We start from the raw sequence: 27574 nt of genomic DNA, 5'->3' as shown, positions 1-27574 counted from the left end.
TATAGTGTAATACAGGAGCAATTTTTCTAAGTGAGGAAGTACAAGCATCCTCTGTCTTTGGGTGCACATACTTGTTCCCACTGAATTCAAATGGAGGCCCTCCCCTCCTTACAAGTACATTAAAAGCAGAATTCAGCCTATGCTCACTGTGCGCATCCACACTCCAATATGGATTGTTAAAATGTGAGCTAAATCTCAGACATTGGTATCCACCCTAAACCCAGGAAGTTTAAGAAAAAAGTCATCCTTCCTTTACAAGACAGGGCGCAATCCATAGTGTAGCATGGAACCCTACAGCAAAAGGCAGATATATAATATTCACTCCAGAAATATGGCAACAATGCTTAGAAAGAAATGTGTTTAAAATAATCCAATTCTATAACTGAAGTCAATGGGAGTTTTGTGCTCTGAGAGGTTACAAAATCAATCCCAGTAACAGCTAGGAATCAAAGCAACACCATGCAGTATTTAAAGTAACATTAAGCATAGTATCTAATTTAGCTAGCAACCAAGACAACAATAATTATTTAACTACTGAATCTAACAGAACATAAACCACAGTGTCCAGACTAGTCACTGATATAAATTCAGCCAATGTGCTCAGAATATTATATCTCCTAAAATAAACAAATACAGCTAAGAAATGTCTTTTTGCTACTTCCTAATGTGGTCTGGAATCTGGATGGCTTATTGGGAGATTAGCTGCTTGATTGCTAGAACTCTTGGTGACCAGAGAAGCAACACACCTCTCTCTAGGCTGACTTCTAACAAACAGGTGCTTACTTTTCCTTGTTTCTCTTTCAGTACCCTTTGAGCTGGGTTATTTATTTATTTAAATTATTTTGAATCTTTTCCACTGGGCCCAATCAAGGTTTGAAATTAATAAAAAACCTTTTGCTGTGGTATATAGATTAAAAAACAAATTAAACAAACAAACAGCCCCACAAACAGTCCACTAATGGAACAACACACCAATATTATCACACAATGTGACTCAACCCCCACCGCAACAACATTTTGCCAACCCTCTTTCCAGATGGAGCTGTGAAATGTTAATCATGAAAATAAAAAAAATATAGGAAATAAAATAAAACGCTTCACCATCCTAAAAGTCTTAGACCTTTTCTTTTGCTTTATCATTCATTTTTCTTATTTCTTTGTATGAATATTTTTCTGTGTTTTCTTTCATTCTGTTTTCTCTTTGCTTCATCAGTTTCTGGGCTCATGTTTTTTTTCTGATCCTACTACTTATTCTCTCTTCTTTCCTCTTTTCTTGTGTCTGAAAAATATCTCCTTTTTTCCTTGATCTCTTTATTTTGTTTTTTCATTTCCCATTAGTTTTCTCTCCCTGGTATGCTATTTGCCACTGAGTCTCTCCTTTAGTTTCTGATATCTTACCTCATTCTGTTTTCACTCACACTTACCCAATCTGTTTTCTTCTCTCTTTGGACTTCTACCTTCTCTCCCTTCTTCCTTAACATCACCTACTTTCTCCCTCCAAGTTGTTCTTGTTCTAGTCCATCTATTTTTCTATTTTTCCTTCTTTTCTACATATTCTTTCATGTTCACAATTTTTCATCTCTCCTCTTCCTTCACCTTGTTTGTCTGAACATGATTCCCTGAGCAGCACTTGTCAGTTGCTATAGTCTAAGCCAGGTCTACACTAAAAAGTTAAGTTGACCCAGCTACATCGTTCATGGGTGTGAAAAATCTTCCATGTACCTAACTACCACCTCTTGGGCAGGGGGACGAACTACAATGATGAGAGAACAACCTCCTGTTGCTGTAGTGAGTGGTTACACGGAAGTGCTACAGGGGCACTGTTTTAACTGTAGATGTAGCCTAAGGGTATAACCACACTGCAAAAAGAAACCCAGAGCAGCGAGTCTGAAACCTGTGTAACCTGACTCAGACTCATGCTAAAGGACTAAAAATAGCAATGTACTTGTTCCTCCTTGGGCTGGAGCCCAGTCTCTGAAACATGGTGACAGGGCTGGGTCTCAGAACTTGAGCTACAGCCCCAAGTGAGAACGTACACACTACTATTTTTAGCCCTGTAGCAAAATCTGAGTCAGTTGACTTGCGTCTCAGACTTGCTGCTATGGGTATTTTTTTTTTTTTGCAGTGTAGATGTACGCTAAACCTACATTCTCCACTGAAGTCTACATTGATTTCAGTGGCACTGTGCCAGCCTACACAGGGCGGAGAGCTTGGTCCAATTTTGGCTCACTGTCCAACTGAACCAACTGGTCACTAGAGCCTAATGGGTCACCTCAGGACCTAAACTGTGAAACATATGAAAAGTTAACTCAGAATACAAAATAAACAATATAAAAGTGTTGGAAATAAACATTTATCTTAACATACAATCTGAAAAATAGAAAATAAACTGAGCAAAGATGTTTTGACAATAATGCTTTCCTCATGTATGATCTCAATGATAAATGTTGTTATTACTACTATTCTTTATTATGTGTATAACTGAGATCAGGGCCGCACCATGCTAGACAGAAGCAAAGAGACTATGAGGAAGGGAACTGGAGCAAACAGCCAGTCAACGCAGGGAAGGAATGTCCAGAGCAAAAACTGAAATTGGGCACTGATGACATAATCGGTGTCCAAAGGTCCTTATTGCAGCTGCTTGCCTCTGCTCCTTCTGGTTGAGCTTTTGGGTTGCTCCTCCCAGCAGTTTCATTTCCCCAGGCTCACAAAGAGGCAGGGGGTGTATGGTGTGGTAGGGTGTGTGGGGAGGTGGGGATAGGGGTTGGGGTAGAGGGCTCTCCCCTGCAGAGTTCTGAGATGCCGGGGGAGAGAAGCAACAGGAGTAATGTGAAGTTCAATCCAATATTTTACTATATTATTTCCTTCACATGGTAGATATGATTCTGAAGACAGGTTGATAAGTTATATCTACCTTTTATATCTCTTTTAGGCCCCAACCCTGCAGTGAGATGTACGCAGGCAGATCCCTGAAGCCAGTGGTCCTGCACGCATGTCATTGTGGATTGGGGCCTTGTTATCTAAAAAGAAATATTCAGTTTGTTGGATAAGTGACAGACCACAGGATAGCAAGTAAAAGAATGGCTCTGGGAGTGTGCTGTTCATTACCTGCCTTCACAGGTTATGGATAAATGAGATATTCTTATACTGGGCACACATCCTGTGTTTCCAACGATATGGTCCCAAATGCAAAGTCTTTACACAGTCCTTTCACTCAGTGATATTCCTAATGAAGTCAATGAAAATGTTGTCTTAGTAAGGATTTTAGAACTGTTCTGTATTTGTGTACAATATGTTTCTAATGCTTGTGGAATTAAGACCCTACTGTTTGTCCTTGCATAAAATAACGTTATCTGGAATCTAATGTGTCACTAATGGATTTCTAAATACACCTTTGTAACCAACTCTGGCATCCCAAATGAAGGCAGTAAATGTTGTAGTTCCATCTATTTTTACATGAATCTCATCAAGCTAGTAAAATATATGTATGCTTCTCACAGCAGTATTTTTTCACTTGATTGCAAAATTGCTTCTCAATATATTTTTGCCAGTGTTAAAATTTAACTCTGTATATCTTACCTCCTTCATTGTCCTTGCTATCAGTGCACAGAGTTTCCATGGCTACATCACATCCTGCTCCTCTCCATCCTGGCTGGCAAACACAATGCCAACCATTTTGGTCCAATGTACATCTTCCATTGCTATTGCACAGACCGGGGCAGCCCTCTGTCAAAAGAGACAAAGAAGGAAACCACGAGTGATTTGAATATTGCAATTATTTTCAGTCTAAAAAAATACAAACAGGGGACATTTACTGGGAACAGGCCTTTATAACAGCACAAATACTGTAATTGCACATGGAGAGGAACAGCAACATTACCTCAGGAAATCTAATTCTTAACAAAGTGGCATCTTTGATTGGCTTGACACTTGAGACACCACTTACCTGTGCAGGCAGGAAATATATGCAACAATCCTCTAAAATACCTGCAGGCCAGACAAAATTAAGTTTTTATTTTCTTTGACAAGTAGCAAGAGAGGAGCGCACAGAGCAAAACACAGTCATGTAGAGTGATACCACTTCTGTGCTTATGTATAGATTAATATTTGCTTTGTACAATATTGGTCACTTGCTGGTACAGATTTTGTTAAGCTCCTCGTTACTTTAAATAAATCCATCCAGATTCTGAAGTATGAAAGTGAGTATGATTCTATGCACACAGTAAAAGAGAACATTAATTTTCTCTGGTCTCAGAGTTGCCGTATATTCATGTGAAATTACAGTACATTAAATAATCACACAAAGTATAGGCTAGTTTTAATGACTATACTTTATGCCAAAAGTACATTCCTTTTCACAGAATAAGCAAAGCCCAGGAAATAGTAAAGCAGCTTAGCATCTATTCTAACAAACATTAGGATTCAGGCTGCATACGGATGGGACAGGACTGACAGGATTTCCAACTAAATGTAATAGCTGTGCGTATTTGATTACTTAGGACGGACAAAATGAAATACCATAAGGACCACAATAAAACATTGATAGACTGAACAAAAACACGGTAGTGACGTGCTTCAAGACAGATAGCGGAGAGTGATTCTTTGTGACAATCTCCCTAAGGCTTTTGTGCTGTTACCTTTATATCCTATCTTGTCTGCTTTTATGGCCAAGGAGGGAAAATTTGGGAAACAATTAAAATAATTTAATATATCCAAAATCTGTAATTGTTTTCAGTCTAACATTACATAAAAACAATATCTGTCACTTCCTACTGATGAAATCTGGCATGCAGCCAACATGATCTGTATGAGGATGATGACACTTTATAAATATGTAGATTCTAGTTCCTTATCTATGATAGTGATAAGACATTGACAGAAGCAAGTACAGAAATGGTATTAAATATCCTAAGTAGTAGTGGTGGCTACAAATCAGATTTTTTTGGACACAACAGTTATTTGTAACTATACACAGCATAAAAATAAATAAAACTTGCCACAGCATTTTTTTATTTTTACTGGTTTTGCATTATATACCTATACGTAAACTAGAAAACTGCCTGGTTTTGGTTAATGTTTAGTCACTCTTGGAACAATCTGTTCAAGATAATTATATTAATTTGTCTTCTATGGAATTATTAATTTACTGACTCCCTTCTCCACCTATGTAACGCAAAATAAAAAAATTCTATGGGGCATTATGTCTTTTGTAAAATTTGTAGGTACAGAAGGAATGGAATCATAACAGCCTCTCATAACAAGGTATGATGGAGTTATACTTATGGATATCATGTCATCATGCCAGGCTGAGATTAGTCTTGCTGCCCTTTTTCTTTTCAGGCTGCAGTTGCCAACTGTATTTATTAACTGTATATGCAGAAGGCTAATTTTGCTTCTGAATACATTTATTCTGCTTTGTTTATAGAAGACAGAGATTTAATTCCCTACTGACAAAGTGTTACAGAAGTCACCTGAGTGCACTCAAGACTTATTGTATGAAAGCCTGGATATTGTCATGAATATTGCCATATTCTAATGAAAAAAGCACAAAAAAGGAATAGAAAAAAGGTAATTTGGGGAAAGAGGGATAGGGATTTTCTTTTCAGAAGTATGTTTTTCACCTAACTTTTACCGTAACTGAAGATATGAGAACCTTTGCTGTTTTATGTTGGACCTTATTCTGCCCGTGACTTTTGTATCTCTGATCCATTCCATTGCAAACCTTGTAAGGCTTTTTACAGCTTCTCATATAAAACATAAAATAGGATTTCACATAGTTTTTCAAACATTTAGAGAAAGGGAGGCAACAGAATCTGTATATTAACGAGGTTGCGCTCTCTCTATTTAATCAACATATGCATTAGAATTGACGATTTCTTACTCTGTGACAAGAGTGTCAGTTTGCTTCTTTTCTTAAATATTTAATGCTTCACAACTAAGTGCCCAACTAGCAGGATTAATAAAACAAACAGCAAATGCACTGTTATCTTCAGTTTTTGGTTTTGGAAAAAAGTAATGTATTTGTACAGTACATATAAAAACTTATGTAACAATTAGTAAAATGTTCATGTGTGACACAAAAGACTTAGTATTTTAAGTCTGAGGTATGTATTAAAAGTAATGTGAACCAAATTTATAGTTCATGGAATACACATGAGAAAAAGTTGCTTTTGCCAAATCTAGTGCAGTGGTCACTATAAAAATAAATATATCAATAAACATGTAGTCATAGGCAGGTTAACAAAGAGCGAATATACAGTACCTTTAACTATCTTATCCAAATAGTGAGCTTGAGAATTAAAAAGGAAAAAAAAAAAAAAAAGAACAGACAGACATTTCAGAAGTGTCACATAGGACAAGAATTGTTCAGAATTCACATGCAAATAGAGCAGGTGCAGCTGACATGAGAGAGACCTTACAGCACACAACAGAAATGTATTTCATAGCTTCTAAAATGCAAAATATTATTTTTCAGCAATGTAGTCATGACTCTATGAAACACTCAGCATTTAAAAACAAGGCTACAGAATAAACAGATGCTACCTTTCAAAGACTGGGTTTTTCTTTTTTTTCTTCCTTCTGACTGCTTTAGTCATATTTTGACTTTTATGTAGAACAAATATCAAAACTAGCAAAGAAATATGATTTTAATGCATCTTAGATCAGTTACTTAGTTGATGAACTTTAAAACACTGACCAGGCTGGAAGATCAAGTCTTTGGTTTTCAGGTCATGTATTGCTCAGACAATACAACCAGCACAAATACGATATCTTAATTCTGATCTCGATTAAGAGCATTTTAAGGAGGAATAATTTGCCTCTTCTTTAGCTCAACTCAGTTATTCATCTGAGCACACACAGCTAATTATGCAAAACAGTGAGCTAAATTCTGTAAGTGGGATTTTGTGTGGAGGATAGTAATCTAGTAGTGATGGAGTTGAAATTACCAAATCCATTTCATGTAGATAGAAGGCTGATGTTAAACTCAGGTTTTAGATGTATAAAAATAAATAACATTGAATATCCAAGATTAGCAAGAATCCAATCATAAGTAATGATATCTAGAAAGAGAAGAAGCCACTAAGTTAGTTGTATTCTATGCCACTTAACCTTTTGCTAACTTGACATCTGGAAATTTGGAAGTGGAGTTGGAAGGAGGGGAGAACATTCCAACTTCCTAGTCTTTGAGGAAGAAAACGTAAGATGCTCAAAGCATAACTTATTTTTGCTAATGAGAAGGTTAAAAGTTGACAGGACAAGATGTAAATAGTAATAACAGGACATTTATGACAGTAACTACAAAGTAAATATCTTTTCATATAAACCACAACTAAAAAGAAAAGAGATATAGCTGCATTTCAATGTGGGCCCAATTCTCCCCTCATCTACACCAGTGTAACTCCACTGAGTTTAATGGGGTTGCTCTTTGATTACTTTCTGATATGCATGAGAGAAGAATCAAGTCTTGTCCATATAAACTGTGAGCACTAATATTTGTTTGAAGATTATATGCAGTACATTTGTGCTACTGATATATTTAAAGTATTTACACACATGAAGATATAGCACGTTATTAACAAACAGCTTAATAAGTAGAATAATAAAATAATAAACAGTTATAGAATGGAAAATAACAAAAAATCCAAAAAACTGGGAAAAGCATGTTTTTATTAAATGAGCTGACCATGCAGCATTGCCTGCCTGAATGGCACCAAAACTAAGGAGAGGATCATACAATGAAATATTAAATGCAAGGGTAAAGGGACCACAGGATCTCTAACTGCTTTCCTCTGCCTACCAAGAGGCTCCTTGGTGGGATTTGGGACAATCTACCTAGTGTCAGCCACTGGCACATATATATTTATAAGGTCTCCCTTGCCTGTTTCTTTGTGGTATTCTGGTATGATAAAGCACTCTCATGAGCAGTTTGGCTAATGTCAATAACCATGAGCCAAAAGGTTAGCTGCAGTATCATATGATGAAAGGGAAAAGAGGCAGTAAAACAAACAAACAAACCTATCCGGATGTTATGTTGACAGGGTCAGGAGGGAGATGTGTCCAGGCCTCCTCAACCAGCAGGGTGGCAGACTGATGCAGGGCTTAGGTGTAAAGTATGTTAAAAAGTTTGATGGCGTGAGGGGGTAAAGGGAATTTTCATGGCTCTGAATGGAATGTGGAAAAATACAAGCAGAGGTGTAAAATTCCAAAGATTTTCCAGTATTATTACAAAAAAATAAAATAAAAATCAAGCATATATTGCACTCACAGATTGTGCAGTATAAACAGGTACTACTTAACAAGTGGCAGATACATTTCCCTTATAAATTGTCCTGCAAAGAATTGTTAATGCTGGCTGAAAATTCACATTTACCACTGTATGTTTCACCACAGATCACAACTCAGACTTTTTTTAATTTAATGTTTCCCATTAGTCTTCCATTAGAGATATAAGTATGTAACATCCTTAGCTTATTCATAAGCTAGTTTCTGTAGATGTGCTAGAACAGCTACAGTCTGCAAATAAGTATATATTAAATCCATTTATTCCAATCAGCTCTTGTTTAAATCAGCATGAGCAGCATACCCATTGATTTGATATTCCTTAATTGGTACTCACTGCACTGTTTTATTACTGATTACCCCGTCACAAAGGATTATAACAGTGACATAATTTTAAATGCTGTATAACAAATTCATATTCTTATTAATTTATTCATACACTTTACAAGAGATTTTCACTTACCATAATCTTTCTAGTCAAAGATTAGAATATAACATGCCAAATATTCTGTTTAGTAAACAGTCTCGTTAGGAAGTCTATCTAGTATGATACTGTGCCAAAATACTTTGCCAGTATTAACAGCTTTTTCTTCAGACAGGGAATATAAACACTGTTCTTAGGAAAATTAGTTAGGTGTTTGATTATTTAATTTTTTCTGGGAAATTTGCTAGAAGAAAAAAATAATTAAACCTCTCATATAAGTTTGGCTCCATAAAAACCACATAAGCATGCCTTGAATGACTCCAGAATGGAGACTATAATATGGATATTTGCCTTGGCTACACGTATCAGGCTTTAGGCAAATGATTTAACGAATGCCGTGGATTAATGCTGGGGGAGGAGGGCGTGGAATGAGCACACCTGTTTGTGGAAGAAGTATGAAATGTACTTCATAAACTAAAAAATAGCAGATATATGGATGGATCATTAACAAACAGTTCAGCATAGCTGTATAGTACTAACACTTAACTTCATTTTGGAGCCCACTCGTCCCAAAAGGGGTGTGCAAAACTAACTGCAGCACGTTTCCTCTTCATCCACTTTACAATATAATCCTTACAGTCCATAAACCAAATTATGGACTCATTTACAGTGGTGAAAATCCAGAGCAACTCTGCTGGAATCGAAAGTTACTTCACTATAACTAGGAACAGAATTTTGCCCTATAATACTTCCTTCATCTTGGAGGATGTTCCCATTGCTTCCATGCTCTAGCTCTGACTTTCTCTTTTCCTTAGTCCTCTCCAGTCTTGTCAGAAGAAAGAAGAGAAAAAGAAAGAAGAAATCAGAAAGAATGAAGAAAAACAGAAGGAGAGGAAAGAGGGTAAGAGAAGAATTCTACTTCAGAGCAAGAGCTAGCAGCGTAGGGGAGAGAGCCATTGGAACATTACTTCTACATTCCTCTGAGGGTTCAAAACCTAGCTTTGTACTGGATCAGCCTCTCTCTTAAGAAGCAGCAGGCACTACTCTGACTCAGCTCCACAGCTCTGTGTTGCTGCCTGTAATGTCCAGAGTAGCTGTCTCAATGCAGAACCACTTTTTCAGCCACAGTATCACGTTAAAATAAGTATTTCTGAAATTTATGTGAAAACACTGGACCTCCTAGTGGTTCCTTCAGTTCCTTTTCCGCCTACCTGGGCTACCAAGCACACTCTGCTTGTGCTCCTTCCTCATAATTCAGTGGGAGAAGTCCCTATCTGTTAAAAATATTGCTCCACACCTCCACCAATTCCATAGTCTTAAAAGAGAAACATACTTACCTTGTGCAGTAACTGAGGTTCACTTTACGTGAATCTGCGATTGGAGAATTTCAGCAGCAGTGCCTGGCTGGGTCGCACATGTGCTAGGCCCGTTTCACCTCGCTTCTGGCGGTTACATAGAATTGTGCGACGAACCCCATCTCGGGTCCTTCTCTGCTCCAGAGTCCCTAGCATGAAACTCTGAAGTAGAGGGGAGGAGGGAGAATAGTAGAGCACCTACAGGGATAACCATCTCAAAGAACCTCAATTACTGCACAGTATGAGTAACCGTCTCTTTTTCGAGGAGTGTCCCTGTGGGGTGCTCCACTTTAGGTGACTGTAGAGCAGTGCCCCTCAGTGGAAGGAAGGGGCTTCCAATTTGCAGCTGTGATGGATGATAAGATTGTGAGTCCAAGCAGAGTGTCTTGGCCGATCCATGAGCACCTCATTTATCAGGAGGGCAATCTTGGATGGAGTCAGTGTCTGGAGCAGGGGAGAGCAAACTACAGCCTGTGGGCTGGATCTGGCCCCTCAGGGCTTTGGATCCAGCCCGTGGGATTGCCATCCCCAGGGTGCCACGGGCCCCACGCCACTCCCACAAGCGGCCAGCACCACGTCCCTGCAGCCCGTTGGGGGGGGGCAGAGGGCTCTGTGTGCTGCCCTCGCCTGCAGGCCCCACACCCCATCCTGCAGCTCCCATTGGCGGGGAACGGGGAACCGCGGCCAATGGGAGCTTTGGGGAGGTACCTGGAGGTGCAGCAAGAGCAGCGAGCAGAGCCCTCTGCCTCCCCCCTGCCCTGGCTCTGGTGCGCGCCGCTGCCACCCTGGAGCAGCGCCAAGTAAGTGGCACCGGGCCAGAGCCTGAACCCCTCCTGCACCCCGCACTCCAACTCCTTGCCCTGAGCCCCCTGCCACATCCCGCACCCTTCCTGCACCCCAACTCCTTGCCCTGAGTCTCCTGCCGCCCCCCGAACCCCTCCTGCACCCCAACCCTCTGCCCTGAGCCCCCTCCGGCACTCCACACCCCTCCCTGCATCCCTGCCGCACCCCAACCCCCTTTCCTGAGCCCCCTTCACACACCCTGCTCCCTCCTCTGCCCCAACCCCTTGCCCTGAGCCCCTTCCTGAACTCCGCACCCCTCCCTGCACCCCTGTCCTGCCCCTGCATGCAATGTCCCCACCCAGATATGGCCCTCAGGCCAAAACGTTTGCCCACCCCTGGTCTGGAGGATGTCCAACAGCTTATGTTGTGACTCTGCAACTTCTTTCAGTGGTATCTTTAGAGAGTCCACAATCCTCTTAAACAGCTCTTGGAACTGTTTAAAGTTATCACCTGTGTGTGGTGGGGGCATGAAAGCTTCATCCGGAGAGGGGAAGTAAAAATTGGCAGCTGGGGTGACCTCTTCCAGTCCCTCAGGTGGCTCTTCCAGGGATTCAGAGAGTTCAGCATTGAGGGTGATGGGGAATGCCTTGACCTCTCTTTGTGTGTACTAGGAGGCTTAGAGTAGTGCTGATGGTATGCCACCCATGGGTCCCAGTAGGGCCACTGTGGTGGGAATGGCATTGGAGGAGGAATCCAGGAATATCTCTACCACCCATGAGCTTTGGGTCTGGCATGGTGTTCAGATTGTTCTGGAGGACCTGGTCTGATAGTTGTCTGGATGGACGAGGAGTGGTGTGAAGTGTAGATTTCCCTTTCCTCATCCTCCTCATCCTCACTGGAGGAAGAAGGAGCTGACGTGGACGGTGGTGTAAGCTGATATGGTACTGAGCATCTTTGTGCCAGAGAAATTGCTGTGATGCCGAGAGCATCGGTATTGAGAAGGGTGCTGTTAGCAGTACCGATACAATTACCATGGTTGTCGGTGCCGAGGAGTGTGAGCTATGTGCTATGGAAGCAGAAGATGGTGCCATATACTGCAGTGCTCCTGAGCTACTCGGTGCTGCATGTTGAGTAGCTCTGACTGTACCAAGGAAGGGATGGTAAGTTTCCCTTTGTTGTTTCTGTCCGAGCCTGCCCGCTTAGGGTTGTTGGCTTGCATGATACCTGCAATACTGGAAGGTCCTGATGTCTCAGACGTAGTTGGCCTCAGTGCAGTTGGTACTGATAGTGTCTGATGGGCCAGGGATTGCCTCTTTTTGGTAGATTCCTAGGAAGGGGAGGTTGTAACCCACTTCTTGGCCACAGTTTTGGAGGAATGCTCTTTTCTCTGTGAGGGTGGTGGAGAATGCATGTCAGATGCTGCTGGTGGAGACTATTGCCCAGGAGAGGTCTGTGATCCCGGATCAGATGATGGATGCAGAGACTTCTCTATGAGGAGGAGTTTTAACTGAAGATCCCTTGCTTTCGTGGCTCAGATTATAATTCAGATTATGGCAATGGGAGCACTTTTGTGGTATGTGTGTCTTGCTGAGATGGCGGACACACTGCGAGTGTCTGACAGACATCAGGATTGATGACCAGTAAGTGAGGCAGTGCTTAAAACTTGGGAGCTGGGCATGACCCTTAAAATAGGGTTTCTCCCATGAAGAAGGGTATCTACGCTATGCTAAAGGATATAATATATGACCATTTAATGGGTATAATGATATTTAAATTATCTAAGAAAAAAGGTTTGGGTTTTTTTTTTTTTTTGAGGAAAAATGGGGAAGAGAAAGGATAACTAAAAATTTTTTACTAAATAAACTGGGTTCTAAAACCACTAATCTAGACTAATTCTTAATCTAACGGTAAACTCGGAGGCACTGCCAATTGCTCCATTTCAAGCCCAGGGTGATAGAGAATGGACTGAGGAGGGGCATTGGTTGCATAGTGCTATGTAATCGGCAGAAGTGGCGCGAGACAGGGACAGCTCATGTGCGACCCAAACAGGCACTGCTACTGAAATTCTCTGATTGCAGGTGAAGGGATGCAGATTCACCCTAAAGTGGAGCACCCACAGGGAAACACCTCGAAGAAGAACCCCTGTGCACTCAGGTATAGATCCTTTTTAGGACAGAAGAATCCAATGCACCGCTACAGACTAGGGACCGAATGGCTAGGCAGCAGTTCTGCGGAAAAGGACCTAGGGGTGACAGTGGATGAAAAGCTGGATATGAGTCAGCAGTGTGCCCTTGTTGCCAAGAAGCCCAATGGCATTTTGGGATGTATAAGTAGGGGCATAGCGAGCAGATCGAGGGACGTGATCGTTCCCCTCTATTCGACATTGGTGAGGCCTCATCTGGAGTACTGTGTCCAGTTTTGGGCCCCACACTACAAGAAGGATGTGGATAAATTGGAGAGAGTCCAGCGAAGGGCAACAAAAATGATTAGGGGTCTAGAACACATGACTTATGAGGAGAGGCTGAGGGAGCTGGGATTGTTTAGTCTGCAGAAGAGAAGAATGAGGGGGGATTTGATAGCTGCTTTCAACTACCTGAAAGGGGGTTCCAAAGAGGATGGCTCTAGACTGTTCTCAATGGTAGCAGATGACAGAACGAGGAGTAATGGTCTCAAGTTGCAGTGGGGGAGGTTTAGATTGGATATTAGGAAAAACTTTTTCACTATGAGGGTGGTGAAACACTGGAATGCGTTACCTAGGGAGGTGGTAGAATCTCCTTCCTTAGAGGTTTTTAAGGTCAGGCTTGACAAAGCCCTGGCTGGGATGATTTAACTGGAAATTGGTCCTGCTTCGAGCAGGGGGTTGGACTAGATGACCTTCTGGGGTCCCTTCCAACCCGGATATTCTATGATTCTATGATTAACAGGAAGAGAGCAAATGCTACACACTGAACAAAACAGTTTTACACTAAACATATATATCCCAAGAGTCAATAGCATTTAAGCAGATAAATAAATCAAGCTAACACCATCTTAATTCCATAGTACAAAATCTCACTGTGGGTGATTTAGGACATCAATAGTACAATAGCATCAGGAGGACATTTTATTGGTAGCATAATCTCCCCTATAAGAGTTTGCTGATAAACGCCTTTTCACTTTTTTAAAGTGTTATAAAATTCTTAATATTTTATCCTTAAAAGTACAACTATGCCTGTATATAAATTTGTTTTACGTTGCATACATGTGTACACTCAAAACTATGCTAAAAGAATATTATTAAGATGCAAGGTCAAACACTCAAAAGTTAGGAAATGCCAGAATTAAGGTTGCCTGTGCAACTTTAGTTTCGCATCCTTGTACATAGGCATTATGAATTAGCCTTTAATAAATGATTATATACTATTTTTTCCTTGGAACCCCTGCCTCATTCAGTGCACAGGATGGATAGTGCTCACTTAGTGAGGAACTACTCAATATTTTGTTCTCCTCATTCAATGTGTGGCCCATGACTTATTTACTCCCCGCTCTGAAGACAAAATTATTCATTTCCTCAGGGGTTTTCTATGGTGCTTATCACTAAAGCTACGTTTTAGTCACGAGTATTTTTAGTAAAAGTTATGGACAGTTCACGGGCTGTAAACAAAAATTCACGGCCCGTGACCTGTCCATGACTTGTACTATATACCCCTGACTAAAGCTTGCGGGGGGGGGGGTCAGGGGGCACTGTGGGTGCTGGGAGGGGTAGTGGCACACATCCTGGGGCAGTTGGCGGGGCTGGTAGGCTCCCTACCTTGCTCCATGCAGCAACATTTCCCTCCCTCAGCTCCTAGGTGGAGGCATGGCCAGGCAGCTCTGCACCCTGCCTCCACCCCGAGCACCAGCTATGTAGCTCCCATTGGCTGGGAACTGTGGCCAATGGAACTGTGGAGGCGGTGCCTGCCTCCCCCTAGGAGCCAAGGGATTTTGCCTCTTCCGGGGAGTCCCCCCGAGGAAAGCGCTGCCCAGAGCCCTCACCCACTTCTGCATCCCAGCCCTGAACACCCAAAACTGCTGCTGGGGAAGAGGAGATCGTGGTGGTCCAAGACTGCCCCAGCAGCGGCTGGTGCAGCTGGTCCTGGGGCTGCACCAGCTGCTCGGGTGGCCCTGGAGTCAGCTGCACTGGCTGCTGAAGAAGTCACGGAATCCGTGACTTCTGTAACAAAATCACAGCCTTACTTATCACGATCATCTCTGAGTGCAATAATTTATTTTCACATCATCTCTGTGAAAAGGAGAATTATCCCCAATTTACAAATGGGAAATGGAGAGACAGAGAGATGAAGAAGGTCAAAAGTGTCAATTAATTTTGGGGGCCCAATTGGAGATGCCTAGGATCTGATTTTTCAGACTACACAGTATTATATAGCAGTTTGAACATATAAGACACAGCTCCAATTGACTTCAGTTGCAGCTGTAAGTGCACTGCACTTTTGCAGATCAAACCTCAAGGTCTCAAGTCAGGGCTCCACAAAATGACAGTCACACTTTAATAATCATTGCAAATAGGCTGGTTTAAGTGATTTGCTTAGCATCACATAGAACTCAGTGGCAGAGACAGGGATGGAATCCAATTCCCCAGGGCAGTGTTTAACTGCTTTAACCACAAGACTATTTTTTTCTTTATCGATAATCCCCTGCCTCATTCACCAAACACCTTCCAAATTCTGCAATAGGAAGAATCCTCAGGAGAACAGCTTCCTTCACTATACAACCATGATTCATCTCCAGAGCAGGTCCATCCCATGCACTGAAGGAAGCAGTGGTCCTCTGGAAAAAAATAACATGTTATCATGTAATTAAAGACTCTATGACAATGATATGCACAAGAGGACCAAATTAAGGTTACACAAGGAATGTTAATTTTCGCATTTCCTAACTTTGGAATGCTTGACTTTGCAACCGTAATAATGTTCTTTTAGAGTAGTTTTTTTGTGTACTTTCCTAGATTTAAAAAAAAGAAAACTGAAAAATCAAAAATTCCATCACATCCTTCACACTCATAAAGACATTCATGTAGGTCATTAGCAGGGTTGGAATCTTTCAATCCATCATACAGATCTCTGCCATTTGAGGTAACAGTTACTGAAAGCAGCAGTAGGTTATCAGCCTCTATGTGGACCAGCATTAGAGGGAGATAAGACACTTTGCCAGAGAATTTCACAGAATATGTGCTGACAGCACATGGTGAGACTCCAAAATCTTGGGTTCAATTCCAGGTTTTGAAGAGAAGTGTTCTCTAGCGGGCATATATTCTTCTCTGGTTTCCCCAAATGTGCCTCTTTCTGCCCCTTCCCCTCCAACCTGTCCAACCCATATATCTTCCTCACCCAAGTCTTTTTATCCCAGTCCCATTCTCCTCACTTAACCAGGACCAGTCTTCACTCTTCAGGCATCTCATCTGAATCCCAGTCTCCTTGCCCAGCAAGTCATAGTCCCCATCTCATCAAGCTCCAGTTCTCCCTCCTGGCTTCTCATCTGATATATCTCTTCCCCCTGGCATCCAATAACCCCCATGTTCACCTTTCCCCTCCCCACTGGCTTCTAGTCCCAATCTGCTTCCCTGGGCTCTTCATCCAATTTCAATGTCCCCCTAAAAAACAAAAACAAAAAAAGAGCTCCTTTTCCCAGTCTCCTCAATAAGCTAGTCCCAGTCTCTCCTCCCATTCACTGGCTTCCAGTCTTCCTGCTCTCTTGTTTCACTCTCAGTCCCAATCTGATCTGTCTCCTCCTAGTCCCAGTCTCCCACTTCTCCACCAGCCTTTAGGCCCAATCTTACCCACCCCAGGTTTCTTGTCCCAATCTACTTTTCTCATCTCTTCCCCAGGTTTGGCTTTTGTCCTCTCTGCAACAGTAGGGAAAAGTTCTGCTCAGCCCCAGGCTGGAGCATGCTCAGTGTGGACAGAATCTTCAGGGAATTAAGCTGTGAGGCTCCAGCAAGTCTCTACTGAGCATGTGCAAATTTTTTTCAAAAATTAATAAATAAATATATATATATATGTCCATGTATGTGCACACAACATGTTATCACATAAGTTATTCATTTAGTTAACTGGGTACAATGACTTTTAGTGCACATTTATAGCTGATACAATTCAATTCAGCTACAATCTGTCCTTAGGATTTAACGAGATGTCAATTTTATAGACTTTTCTCCTTGTCTAACCAAGATTATAACATTTTAAAGAAAACAAGAGGTTTAAGGTTTGAGTAAGTATTAACGAATGCTAATGTGGAATCAGTGCCTAAAGTTGTACATTCAGATCACAGACACTTTATCATGGCAGTCAAATAATATAACTGAGGAACAAACGAATCACCAGCAAAAAAGAGCCTCTTAAGTCTGTGTACTGAGAAGGCCTCTGACTGTGTGGAGTGGAATTTTCATCAAACAATGCTAAAAATTTGATTTGTTCCTTATTTTTTAAAGCAACAATTCAACACATAACATATAAAAAACTAACTTCAGAGAAGACATTATACTCAAAGCAAAAAGGAATCTAAATTAGCCCTTATTGTGCAAAATACTTTTCCAGAACAAAGATGTTTACATTACAATGCTCTTTCTTTTCCCACAGACTGAATGTGGACTGGGAGAAATATGAAACCGACACGTAGAAATTTAAAATAAATAAGGCACAGCAGCCACCAATCCAAGTGACTATAAATGTATTCTATGTATTGTCTTTTTGTTATTATCAAGTTTCATCAGACAGTGTAAATAAGTTACATTCTTCCTTTTCCAGAGTTTGGAAGAACTTGGTTTTAGAATTATAATAAATTCTGAGCGTTGCTGGGAATAAAATGGCAGTTTGTACACCTTTCCCTGTCAGGCTACTTTTAACCTATCTGAATTCCCTTGTTGCTGTCACAGCTCATATCTGGGAAGATGTAGATGGAATGCCCTTTCCAGGTAAATCTTCCATGGTTCCATCAATGGGATTTTTCACTTACTCTTGCATGATCTGTAAATGTCCACTACATATTTCTGCAACGAGCAGCTGAATAAATGGAAAATTATCTCTATTCTCTGTCTTAGAATAACTTAACTAGTATTCATTACTGACACTCCATGTGGAGTTTAGAGTAAGAATTTTTGGTTGTTTTTAAAGATTTAAATAGGAATTAGGAGTGTTGGAAATGGCCCAACTTGATTATTATACACATTGTAAGGAGAGTGATCACTTTAGATAAGCTATTACCAGCAGGAGAGTGGGGTGGGGGGAGAGAAAACCTTTTGTAGTGGTAAACAACCATTTTTTCATGATTTGTTTGTATAAGAACATCTTCTGTATTTTCCACAGGATGCATCTGATGAAGTGAGCTGTAGCTCACGAAAGCTTATGCTCAAATAAATTGGTTAATCTCTAAGGTGCCACAAATACTTCTTTTATTTTTGCGAATACAGACTAACACGGCTGTTACTCTGAAACCTGACAAAGGAACAAACCCAACTTTTTTTCCTTTTTAGGTCACTTATGAGGTATATTATGACCTCAGATATATGTATACAAATCTCACTGCCTTCTAATAGGGTTAAACACAAGAACATGAAGGCAGAATTTGGGCCTGAAAGTATATAGGAAAGAGATGTTGTTGTTTTCATCTTTGTTCCCGACTAAAAGTGCTTCTGGCCTATGTCTGGCCCTACATGACTGATTTAACTAGTAACCTACAATAAGTTATTTACTAGTCTCTTTAACTTAAGTAAGCTTTTAAGGAAGCTGAAACATTCTTCAGATCTATGAGATTCTGCTATCCTATCTTCAACTATACATGTGGTCTACATTTTAACGAAAACCACCGACTTAAGAATTTAGAGTACTTAAACTAATTTGTATTTCAGATGTTGGCTCTCCAAAAGATGGCGTGGTTTACTTTTTTTAGCTACTTCAATTGTGTAGCCCGGGCTGGCTGTCATGTCTTAAAGATGTCTGCAAATGTAAAACCTTTAATGCTGATACCTGCGCTCACAAATATTATACAGGTTTGAGGCACGACCTGGTAACTATTAACATGAATACTTCTGCTTCCACAAGGAAAATCAGAAATATAGTTGTATGAAGTTACAGGAAACATTGAGAATTTTTTGTGGGCCATTTTGTGATTAAAAAACTGAGCTTTACTTAAAATATTAATTAAAATGTTCACTTTAAATATCATGGCTGAAATCCTGGTTCTACTGAAGTCAATGGAAAAACTGACTTCAATGTAGCCAGGATTTCACCTACAATCTTTTGATAATCTTTGTAATACAATTTGACATTGTGGAGGTTCTTACTTGAAAATAAGAGTGCTTTAGAATGACAATGGACATATTTTTACTCAAAAATAATCTTATTTTCAAGTGAAAATACACATTTTGCAGGTTTCTTCATGTCATTGGACCAATCCCATTAAATCAAAAAGACGCTGAGGTTTTTCATTTTTATGTCAAATATTAATATGACATTCAATCACATCATTTTAAGAGAAGAAAGTATATTTTCTTTCATTCATAAATCTGAAATTTCAAAAGATGCTTTTCTTAGCATGTATGAAGAAGAATTCTTAGTATATATGAACTAGGAACATTAAAATACTTTAAACATATATTAAAAGTATGTGTATGTGTATATATTAGGGCTTTCAAGCGATAAAAAATTAATCACAATTAATCACACAATTGCACTGTTAAACAATAATAGAATACCATTTATTTAAATTTTTTTGATGTTTTCTACATTTTCAAATATACTGATTTCAATTACAACACAGAATACAAAGTGTACAGTGCTCATTTTATATTTATTTTTTATTACAAATATTTGCACTGTAAAAAACAAAAGAAATAGTATATTTCAATTCACCTAATACAAGTACTGTAGTGCAATCTCTATCATAGCAGTTAAACTTACAAACGTAGTTTTTTTGTTATATAACTGCATTCAAAAACAAAACAATGTAAAATTTTAGCGCGTACAAGTCTGTTCAGTCCTACTTCTTGTTCAGCCAATTGCTAAAAGACAAACAAGTTTGTTTATGTTTACAGGAGATACTGCTGCCTGCTTCTTATTTACAATGTCACCTGAAAGTGAGAACAGGCATTCGCATGGCACTATTGTAGCTGGCGTTGCAAGGTATTTAAGTGCTAGATATGCTAAACATTCGTATGCCCCTTTATGCTTCAATCACCATTCTGGAGGACATACTTCCATGCTGATGATGCTCGTTAAAAAAACAGTGCGTTAACTAAATTTGTGACTGAACTCCTTGGGGGAGAATTGTATGTCTCCTGCTCTGTGTTTTCCCGCATTCTGCATATATTTTATGTTATAGCAGTCTCGGATGATGACCCAGCATATGCTCATTTTAAGAACACTTTCACTGCAGATTTGACAAAATGCAAAGAAGGTATCAATGTGAGATTTCTAAAAACAACTACAACACTTGACCCAAGTGTTAAGAATCTGAAGTGCCTTCCAAAATCAGAGAGGGATGAGGTGTGAAGCATGCTTTCAGAAGTCTTAAAAGAGCAACACTCTGATGTGGAAACTATAGAACCCAAACCACCAAAAGAGAAAATCCATCTTCTGCTGGTGGCATCAGACTCAGATGATGAAAATGAACATGCGTCAATCCTCTTTGCTTTGGATCGTTGTCGACCAGAACCTGTCATCAGGATGGATACATGTCCTCTGGAATGGTGGTAGAAGCATGAAGGGACATATGAATCTTTAGTGTATCTGGCACGTAAATATCTTGCGAAGCCAATTCCAAAAGTGCCATGAGAACGCCTGTTCTCACTTTCAGGTGACATTGTAAACAAGAAGTAGCCAGCATTATCTCCTTCAAATGTAACCAAACATGTTTGTGTGAGCGATTGGCTGAAGTAGGATTGGGTGGACTTGTAAGCTCTAAAGTTTTACATTGTTTTATTTTTGAATGCAGTTTTTTTTGTACATAATTCTACATTTGTAAGTTCAACTGTCATGATAAGGAGTTTGCACTACAGTACTTGTATGAGGTGAATTGAAAAATAACATTTCTTTTATTTATCATTTTTACAGAGCAAATATTTGTAATAAAAATAATATAAAGTGAGCTCTGGACACTTTTTATTCTGTGTTGTAACAGAAATCAATACATTTGAAAATGTAGAAAAACATCCAGAAATATTTAATAAATTTCAATTGGCATTCTATTTTTTAACAGTGCAATTAATCGAGATTCATTTTTTAATCACAGTTAATTTTTTGAGTTAATCGCATGAGTTAAGTTAACTGCGATTAATAGACAGCCCATATATATATATATATATATATATATATATATATATATATATAAAAGAGAGAGAGAATACATATACTCTAAAATTTTCAAATTCTGGGAAGAAAAAAATTGTTTGGAAGCTCTTCAGCAGAAAGATCTGCTGCTTTTTATGGTAAATCCATTTGTGGGAAATGTTTATTGGGTATGCTAATGATGTAAGCAGAATAATTGAAAATTTTCTCCTACATCAAGGACAAAAGAAGAAATTCAGGAGAGATGAAAAGATATGATCAATTTAAAGGGCAGTTATAGTCTGAAAAGTGATCCTCTGGAAAAAACGGCATCATAGGGTTTACTGTATTTCAATGACTCAATTAAAAAATTGTTCAGTTTCAAGTAAAAATAAGGTTTTTCTGTCTGCTACCCCTGAAAACTCCATCTGGGATCAGAAAGTCAGAATGTGTTCTTACTCCCCTAGGCATCATGAATGTGTGTAGCTGGAACTTATTAAGAATACTGTTGATAATGTATGCTCCACAATAGGATCCAGCTCCCTTTCCATAGCTGTTGCTCTGCAGTGCTTTCAGGAATGAAAAGTGCTACAATCTTTCTGTTGTCAGCTGATGAGATTCTGGATATATACAAGGAACAGATCTTTTAAATCAAGAAAATGCTATTTTTACATAGTCACTTTTCTAACCATAACCGTACATTCATATATAAAACAAAAAGCTTCCCTGCTCCCTTGGAAAAAAGAAAGCAAGGAAAAGAAAACCAAAGTCTAGATTGTCCCCTATGAAAGAAAAACTTCTGAAGGTGGCAGAAGTATCCAATTAATCGTTCTGTCTTGTGAGTGTGTTTGTGCTATCAAAATTCACGGATGTTTTATGATCTATACAAGTTTGGGGTCACCCATGTTTCAAGAAGGGCACCCACACAGAGGCTCAGATGTACAGCATTCTGCAGAGTTTCCTGTTCCACCCTGCTATAATGAGGGCTTTGGGATGTATGGTCACTGGGAAGCATTCATAGACAGAGGACTGTTCTCTCGGGATGGACTTCACCTGAGTAAGGAGGGAAATAGACTTCTAGGATGGAGGGTGGCATAACTGATCAAGAGAGCTTTAAACTAGGAATCTGGGGGAGATGGTTGGGAGATGTCCAGGTAATCTCCACGCCGGATTTTAACATTGAGAGGGGAGAAAACAAAGTAAGAAAGGATACAGCCGTGGGTAGGAGAATGGACATCAGGAGGAAGGGTAGTGTACATATCAGTCTAATAGGTGATACTGGCAGTAGAATGACCGGGCCTAATCGGGTAAAGAACGTAAGCCAGGCCAAACAGCAAAAATTAAGATGTTTGTACACCAATGCGAGGATCCTAGGTAACAAAATGGAGGAACTAGAGCTACTGGTGCAGGAAGTGAAACCAGATATTATAGGGATAACAGAAACATGGTGGAATAGTCGTCATGACTGGGCTACAGGTATCGAAGGGTATGTGCCGTTTAGGAAAGACAGAAATAAATGCAAAAGGTGGTGGAGTAGCATTGTATATCAACGATGAGGTAGACTGCAAAGAAATAAGAACTGATGGAATGGATAAGACAGAGTCTGTCTGGGCAAAAATCACATTGGGGAAGAAAGCTACTAGAGCCTCCCCAGGATAGTGCGTGGGGTGCGCTATAGACCACCGGGACCTAATTTGGATATTGATAGAGACCTCTTCAATGTTTTTAATGAAGTAAATACTAATGGGAATTGTGTGATCATGGGAGACTTTAACTTCCCTGTTATACACTGAGGACAAGTGCTAGTAATAATAATAGGGCTCAGATTTTCCTGGATGCAATAGCTGATGGATTCCTTCAGCAAGTAGTTGCTGAACCAAAAAGAGGGGATGCCATTTTAGATTTGGGAGTAGTGAGGATCTCATAGAAGAAATGGTTGCAGGGGACAACCTTGGTTTGAGTGATCATGAGCTAATTCAGTTCAAACTAAATGGAAGGATAAACAAAAATAGATCTGTGACTAGGGTTTTTGATTTCAAAAGAGCTAACTTTAAAAAATTAAGGAAATTAGTTAGGGAAGTGGATTGGACTGAACAACTTGTGGATCTAAAGGCAGAGGAGGCCTGGAATTACTTCAGGTCAAGGTTGCAGAAAGTATCAGAAGCCTGCATCCCAAGAAAGGGGAAAAAATTCATAGGCAGTTGTAGACCAAGCTGGATGAGCAAGCATCTTAGAGAGGTGATTAAGAAAAAGCAGAAAGCCTACAAGGAGTGGAAGATGGAAGGGATTAGCAAGGAAAGCTATCTTATTGAGGTCAGAACATGTAGGGATAAAGTGAGAAAGGCCAAAAGCCATGTAGAGTTGGACCTTGCAAAGGGAATTAAAACCAATAGTAAAAGGTTCTACAGCCATATAAATAAGAAGAAAACAAAGAAAGAAGAAGTGGGACCGCTAAACACTGAGGATGGAGTGGTGGTTAAGGATAATCTAGGCATGGCCCAATATCTAAACAAATACTTTGCCTCAGTCTTTAATGAGGCTAATGAGAAGCTTACGGATAATGGCAGGACGACAAATGGGAAGGAGGATATGGAGGTAGATATTATCACATCAGAGGTAGAAGTAAAACTTGAACAGCTTAATGGGACTAAATCTGGGGGCCCAGATAATCTTCATCCAATAATATTAAAGGAACTGGCATATGAAATTGCAAGCCCATTAGCAAAAATTTTTAATGAATCGGTAAACAAAGGGGTTGTACTGTATGACTGGAGAATTGCTAACATAGTTCCTATTTTTAAGAAAGGAAAAAAAAGTGAGCCGGGTACCTACAGGCCTGTGAGTTTGACATCTGTAGTATGCAAGGTCTTGGAAAAAATTTTGAAGGAGAAAGTAGTTAAGGACATTGAGGTCAATGGTAAAATGGGACAAAATACAACATGGTTTTACAAAAGGTAGATCGTGTCAAACCAACCTGATCTCCTTCTTTGAGAGAGTAACAGATTTTTTAGACAAAGGAAATGCAGTGGATCTAATTTACCTCGATTTCAGTAAGGCATTTGATACTGTTCCACATGGGGAATTATTAGCTAAATTGGAAAAGATGGGGATCAATATGAAAATTGAAAGGTGGATAAGGAAATGGTTAAAAGGGAGACTACAACAGGTCACACTGAAAGGTGAACTGTCAGGCTGGAAGGAGGTTACTAGTGGAGTTCCTCAGGGATCGGTTTTGGGACCAATCTTTTTGGCACAAAAAACGGGAATGTGCTAATAAAGTTTGCGGATGACACAAAGCTGGGAGGTATTGCCAATACAGAAAAGACTGGGATATCAAACAGGAAGATCTGGATGACCTTGTAAACTGGAGTAATAGTAATAGGATGAAATTTAATAGTGAAAAGTGCAAGGTCATACATTTAGGGATTAATAACAAGAATTTTTGTTATAAACTGGGGACACATCACTTGGAAGTAACAGAGGAGGAGAAGGATCTCCTGAGTATTGGTTCATCACAGGATGACTATGAGCCGCTAATGTGATATGGCCGTGAAAAAAGCTAATGCGGTCTTGGGATGCATCAGGCGAGGTATTTCCAGTAGAGATAAGGGGGTGTTAGTACCATTATACAAGGCACTGGTGAGACCTCACCTGGAATATTGTGTGCAGTTCTGGTCTCCCATGTTTAAGAAAGATGAATTCAAACTAGAACAGGTACAGAGAAGGGCTACTAGGATGATCTGAGGAATGAAAGGAGACTCAAGGAGCTTGGCTTGTTTAGCCTAACCAAACGAAGGCTGAGGGGAGATGTTAGATGGGGTGGGATCTGAGTTACTACAGAGAATTCTTTCCTGGGTGTCTGGCTGGTAAGTCTTGCCCACACACTCAGGTTTTAGCTGATCGCCATATTTGGGGTCGGGAAGAAACTTTCCTCCAGGGCAGATTGGCAGAGGCCCTATGGGTTTTTCACCTTCCTCTGCAGCATGGGGCACGGGTCACTTGCTGGAGGATTCTCTGCACCTCAAAGTCTTTAAACCATGATTTGAGGACTTCAATAGCTCAGACATAGGTTAGAGGATTGTTACAGGAGTTGGTGGGTGAGATTCTGTGGCCTGCGTTGTGCAGGAGGTCAGACTAGATGATCATAACGGTCCCTTCTGACCTTAAAGACTATGATTCTATAGCTCATATGGCAGCACGGCTTCCTCAGGAATCACGCTGTCCTGGTGTCCCTTGGAGTGAACACTGTCCCACATACGCCCTCAGCAAGGTTTCACTATGCAGAGGAGCACCCAGTATTAAATAGTTTTGATTAAATTAGTACTATTTTATATTGCACAAAACTACGGGGCTAAAGGGAATAATGCTGTGAAGAATAATCCTCTCCCTGACTTTTCCAGTTGAAGCTCAGCCACATGGTGCACCAGCAGAGGAGCTTCCTCAGGATCAGTGGAAGGAGAAATGATGCAGTGGAGCTGGTAATATCTCCTATTCGTGCTGCCCCCCAACTCAGATCAACCTCATCTGCTTCCCCTACATGTAAGGAAGATCAATCAGGTATCCAAACTGGTCCTTGAGCAAGAAGACAAAATATGGCTTACACTTGAACTCTGATCTGATAAAAAGAAAAGCAGTGCTTTCTCTATGGTCATATTTGAAATCTGTTGTAAAATGAGCCCTGAGCTAAACACAAATTAAATTAAGCATGGGCAGGTCTTACAATGCTACAGAGGAGAATACTGAATAACTAAGTACGCCTTTCAGAGTAGCAGCCGTGTTAGTCTGTATCCACAAAAAGAAAAGGAGGACTTGTGGCACCTTAGAGACTAACCAATTTATTTGAGCATAAGCTTTTGTGAGCTACAGCTCACTTCATCGGATGCATTCAGTGGAAAATACAGTGGGGAGATTTATATACATAGAGAACATGAAACAATGGGTCACTCAGTACTTTTGAGCTTATGCTACTCATTGTCAACTTGAAAAAGAGCATAATACTGACTTTAGCTTTAGGGCCACATACTCACAAAGATCTCCACATCCAGTACCCACAGATGCCAATGGAAGTCCACATGGCACATGATCATGTTCCTATTCATTTTCACTAGTCCTGTGACATAAAGTGGATTAATTTCTGTTTGCAATTTTCCATTTCTTTTTAATAATTATGAAGATCTATAACTTTCAACTATCTCGTTTATCTAATTAATGTGGCCTACCTGTGGCACTCTCTATCTCAAGAAAATCCATGTTTTATTTTTTTTTAAACATTGATTCATGATTTCATGCAACAGAAAACAGTAAAAAAGTACTTTGTCTGCTTTTTCTTCTTTTCACAACTGAATTTTAGGGGAAATAATCTTGCAAAAGTTCTTAGAAGATAAAACAAGGAATGCCTGATTCCCATAGGGATACAAATGTATTACAAGCTGTACATTTTTTTACTGTCCATCATTATTTGAGGCTAATTTCAATTATGCCCATTAGATAAAGTAACCTCATGCAGTTACTAAAAAAGTAGTGTGAATACCGCTATTCCAACTTCAGCCCTCCTGTGGGATTAATTAATGAATGCTTAATGACATTAACCCACATTTAGATCACTTATGTTTAACCACATGCTTTCTATGCATACATATATAAATATTAATTTTGGACAGAATGATAATCGTTCAACACCATAACAATTAAACAGCTGTAACCTGTCTCATGTGTTAAGTGATGGAGCTGCAGGCAAGCTCCATAAACAGATGGTCTTACCCACCCATGCTTAATGTTAACGACTTTTTAAAAAAGAGGTGTTGACAAATCAGAACAAGAAGGCATAGTTTTAATGCAAATCGGCCAATTTGCAATTTAGATTACGCTAAAAACTAATTTGGTGTATAGAAAAAATTAAGCTGTGTTGTAAAACGGAGACATTATACAACACTTGGATATAACAGATTCCCCACCAACATAATTATTTACTGATTTCATTCAGCTAGCAGAGTTTAATGGAAAAGCAGCTGGCAAAGTATTCATATTTATGGGATTTCTATGATTATTACTTAATTTATTAAGGGTACATGACAGTTAAATCACAGAAATAATAGCCCATTTCAAACAAACACTCTCTCTTCCAACTTTACAATATAGATATTCGAAAAGAAGAGGGTCACTGAACTCATTGTGAACGGGGCATAAAAAGAAAACATAACAATAACAAGCATCAACAACAAAAACATTTTAGCAAAACTGCAATCAGAAAACATAATTAAGGAATAAATGTTCACTCAGGAGTCTATCTGGTGTCCAGTTGTGCATGTGCAATCTTGCATTCACACAGAGATAAAGATAGAGGTTGAGGATAGAAATTCCAATCTTAAATATGCAAACTACAATTACAGAAACTGGGTGGCCTCTGTGCTTAATACTTAAAAAACAAACAAAAA

The 27574-nt window shown here is 39.8% G+C and overlaps 2 protein-coding genes across 34 annotated transcripts in view; one reads left to right on the top strand and one right to left on the bottom strand.

The window, feature by feature from the left end:
- The window catches only part of DCTD (dCMP deaminase), a 178747-nt gene extending 173204 nt beyond the window's left edge, over positions 1-5543 (top strand). The window contains exon 7 of the mRNA XM_073341733.1: positions 5426-5543. Coding sequence (XP_073197834.1) covers positions 5426-5519 — 94 coding nt within the window. The 3' untranslated portion in view covers positions 5520-5543. The remainder of the gene's footprint in view (positions 1-5425) is intronic.
- Positions 1-27574, bottom strand: part of TENM3 (teneurin transmembrane protein 3) — a 2195833-nt gene that overhangs the window by 78174 nt on the left and 2090085 nt on the right. For 16 of the 33 annotated variants that reach the window (XM_073341694.1, XM_073341703.1, XM_073341702.1 and 13 more), the window contains 3 exons: positions 6263-6289; positions 4638-4658; positions 3580-3726 (listed from right to left, as the gene is read on the bottom strand). In XM_073341694.1, coding sequence (XP_073197795.1) covers positions 3580-3726; positions 4638-4658; positions 6263-6289 — 195 coding nt within the window. The remainder of the gene's footprint in view (positions 1-3579; positions 3727-4637; positions 4659-6262; positions 6290-27574) is intronic. The other 17 variants (XM_073341708.1, XM_073341709.1, XM_073341710.1 and 14 more) reach the window with 3 other exon arrangements.

This window comes from Lepidochelys kempii, chromosome 4, assembly GCF_965140265.1.
Source record: "Lepidochelys kempii isolate rLepKem1 chromosome 4, rLepKem1.hap2, whole genome shotgun sequence".
NCBI lineage: Eukaryota > Metazoa > Chordata > Testudines > Cheloniidae > Lepidochelys > Lepidochelys kempii.
The sequence above is the reverse complement of the archived record's forward strand: the minus strand, read 5'-3'. Positions and strand labels throughout refer to the sequence as shown.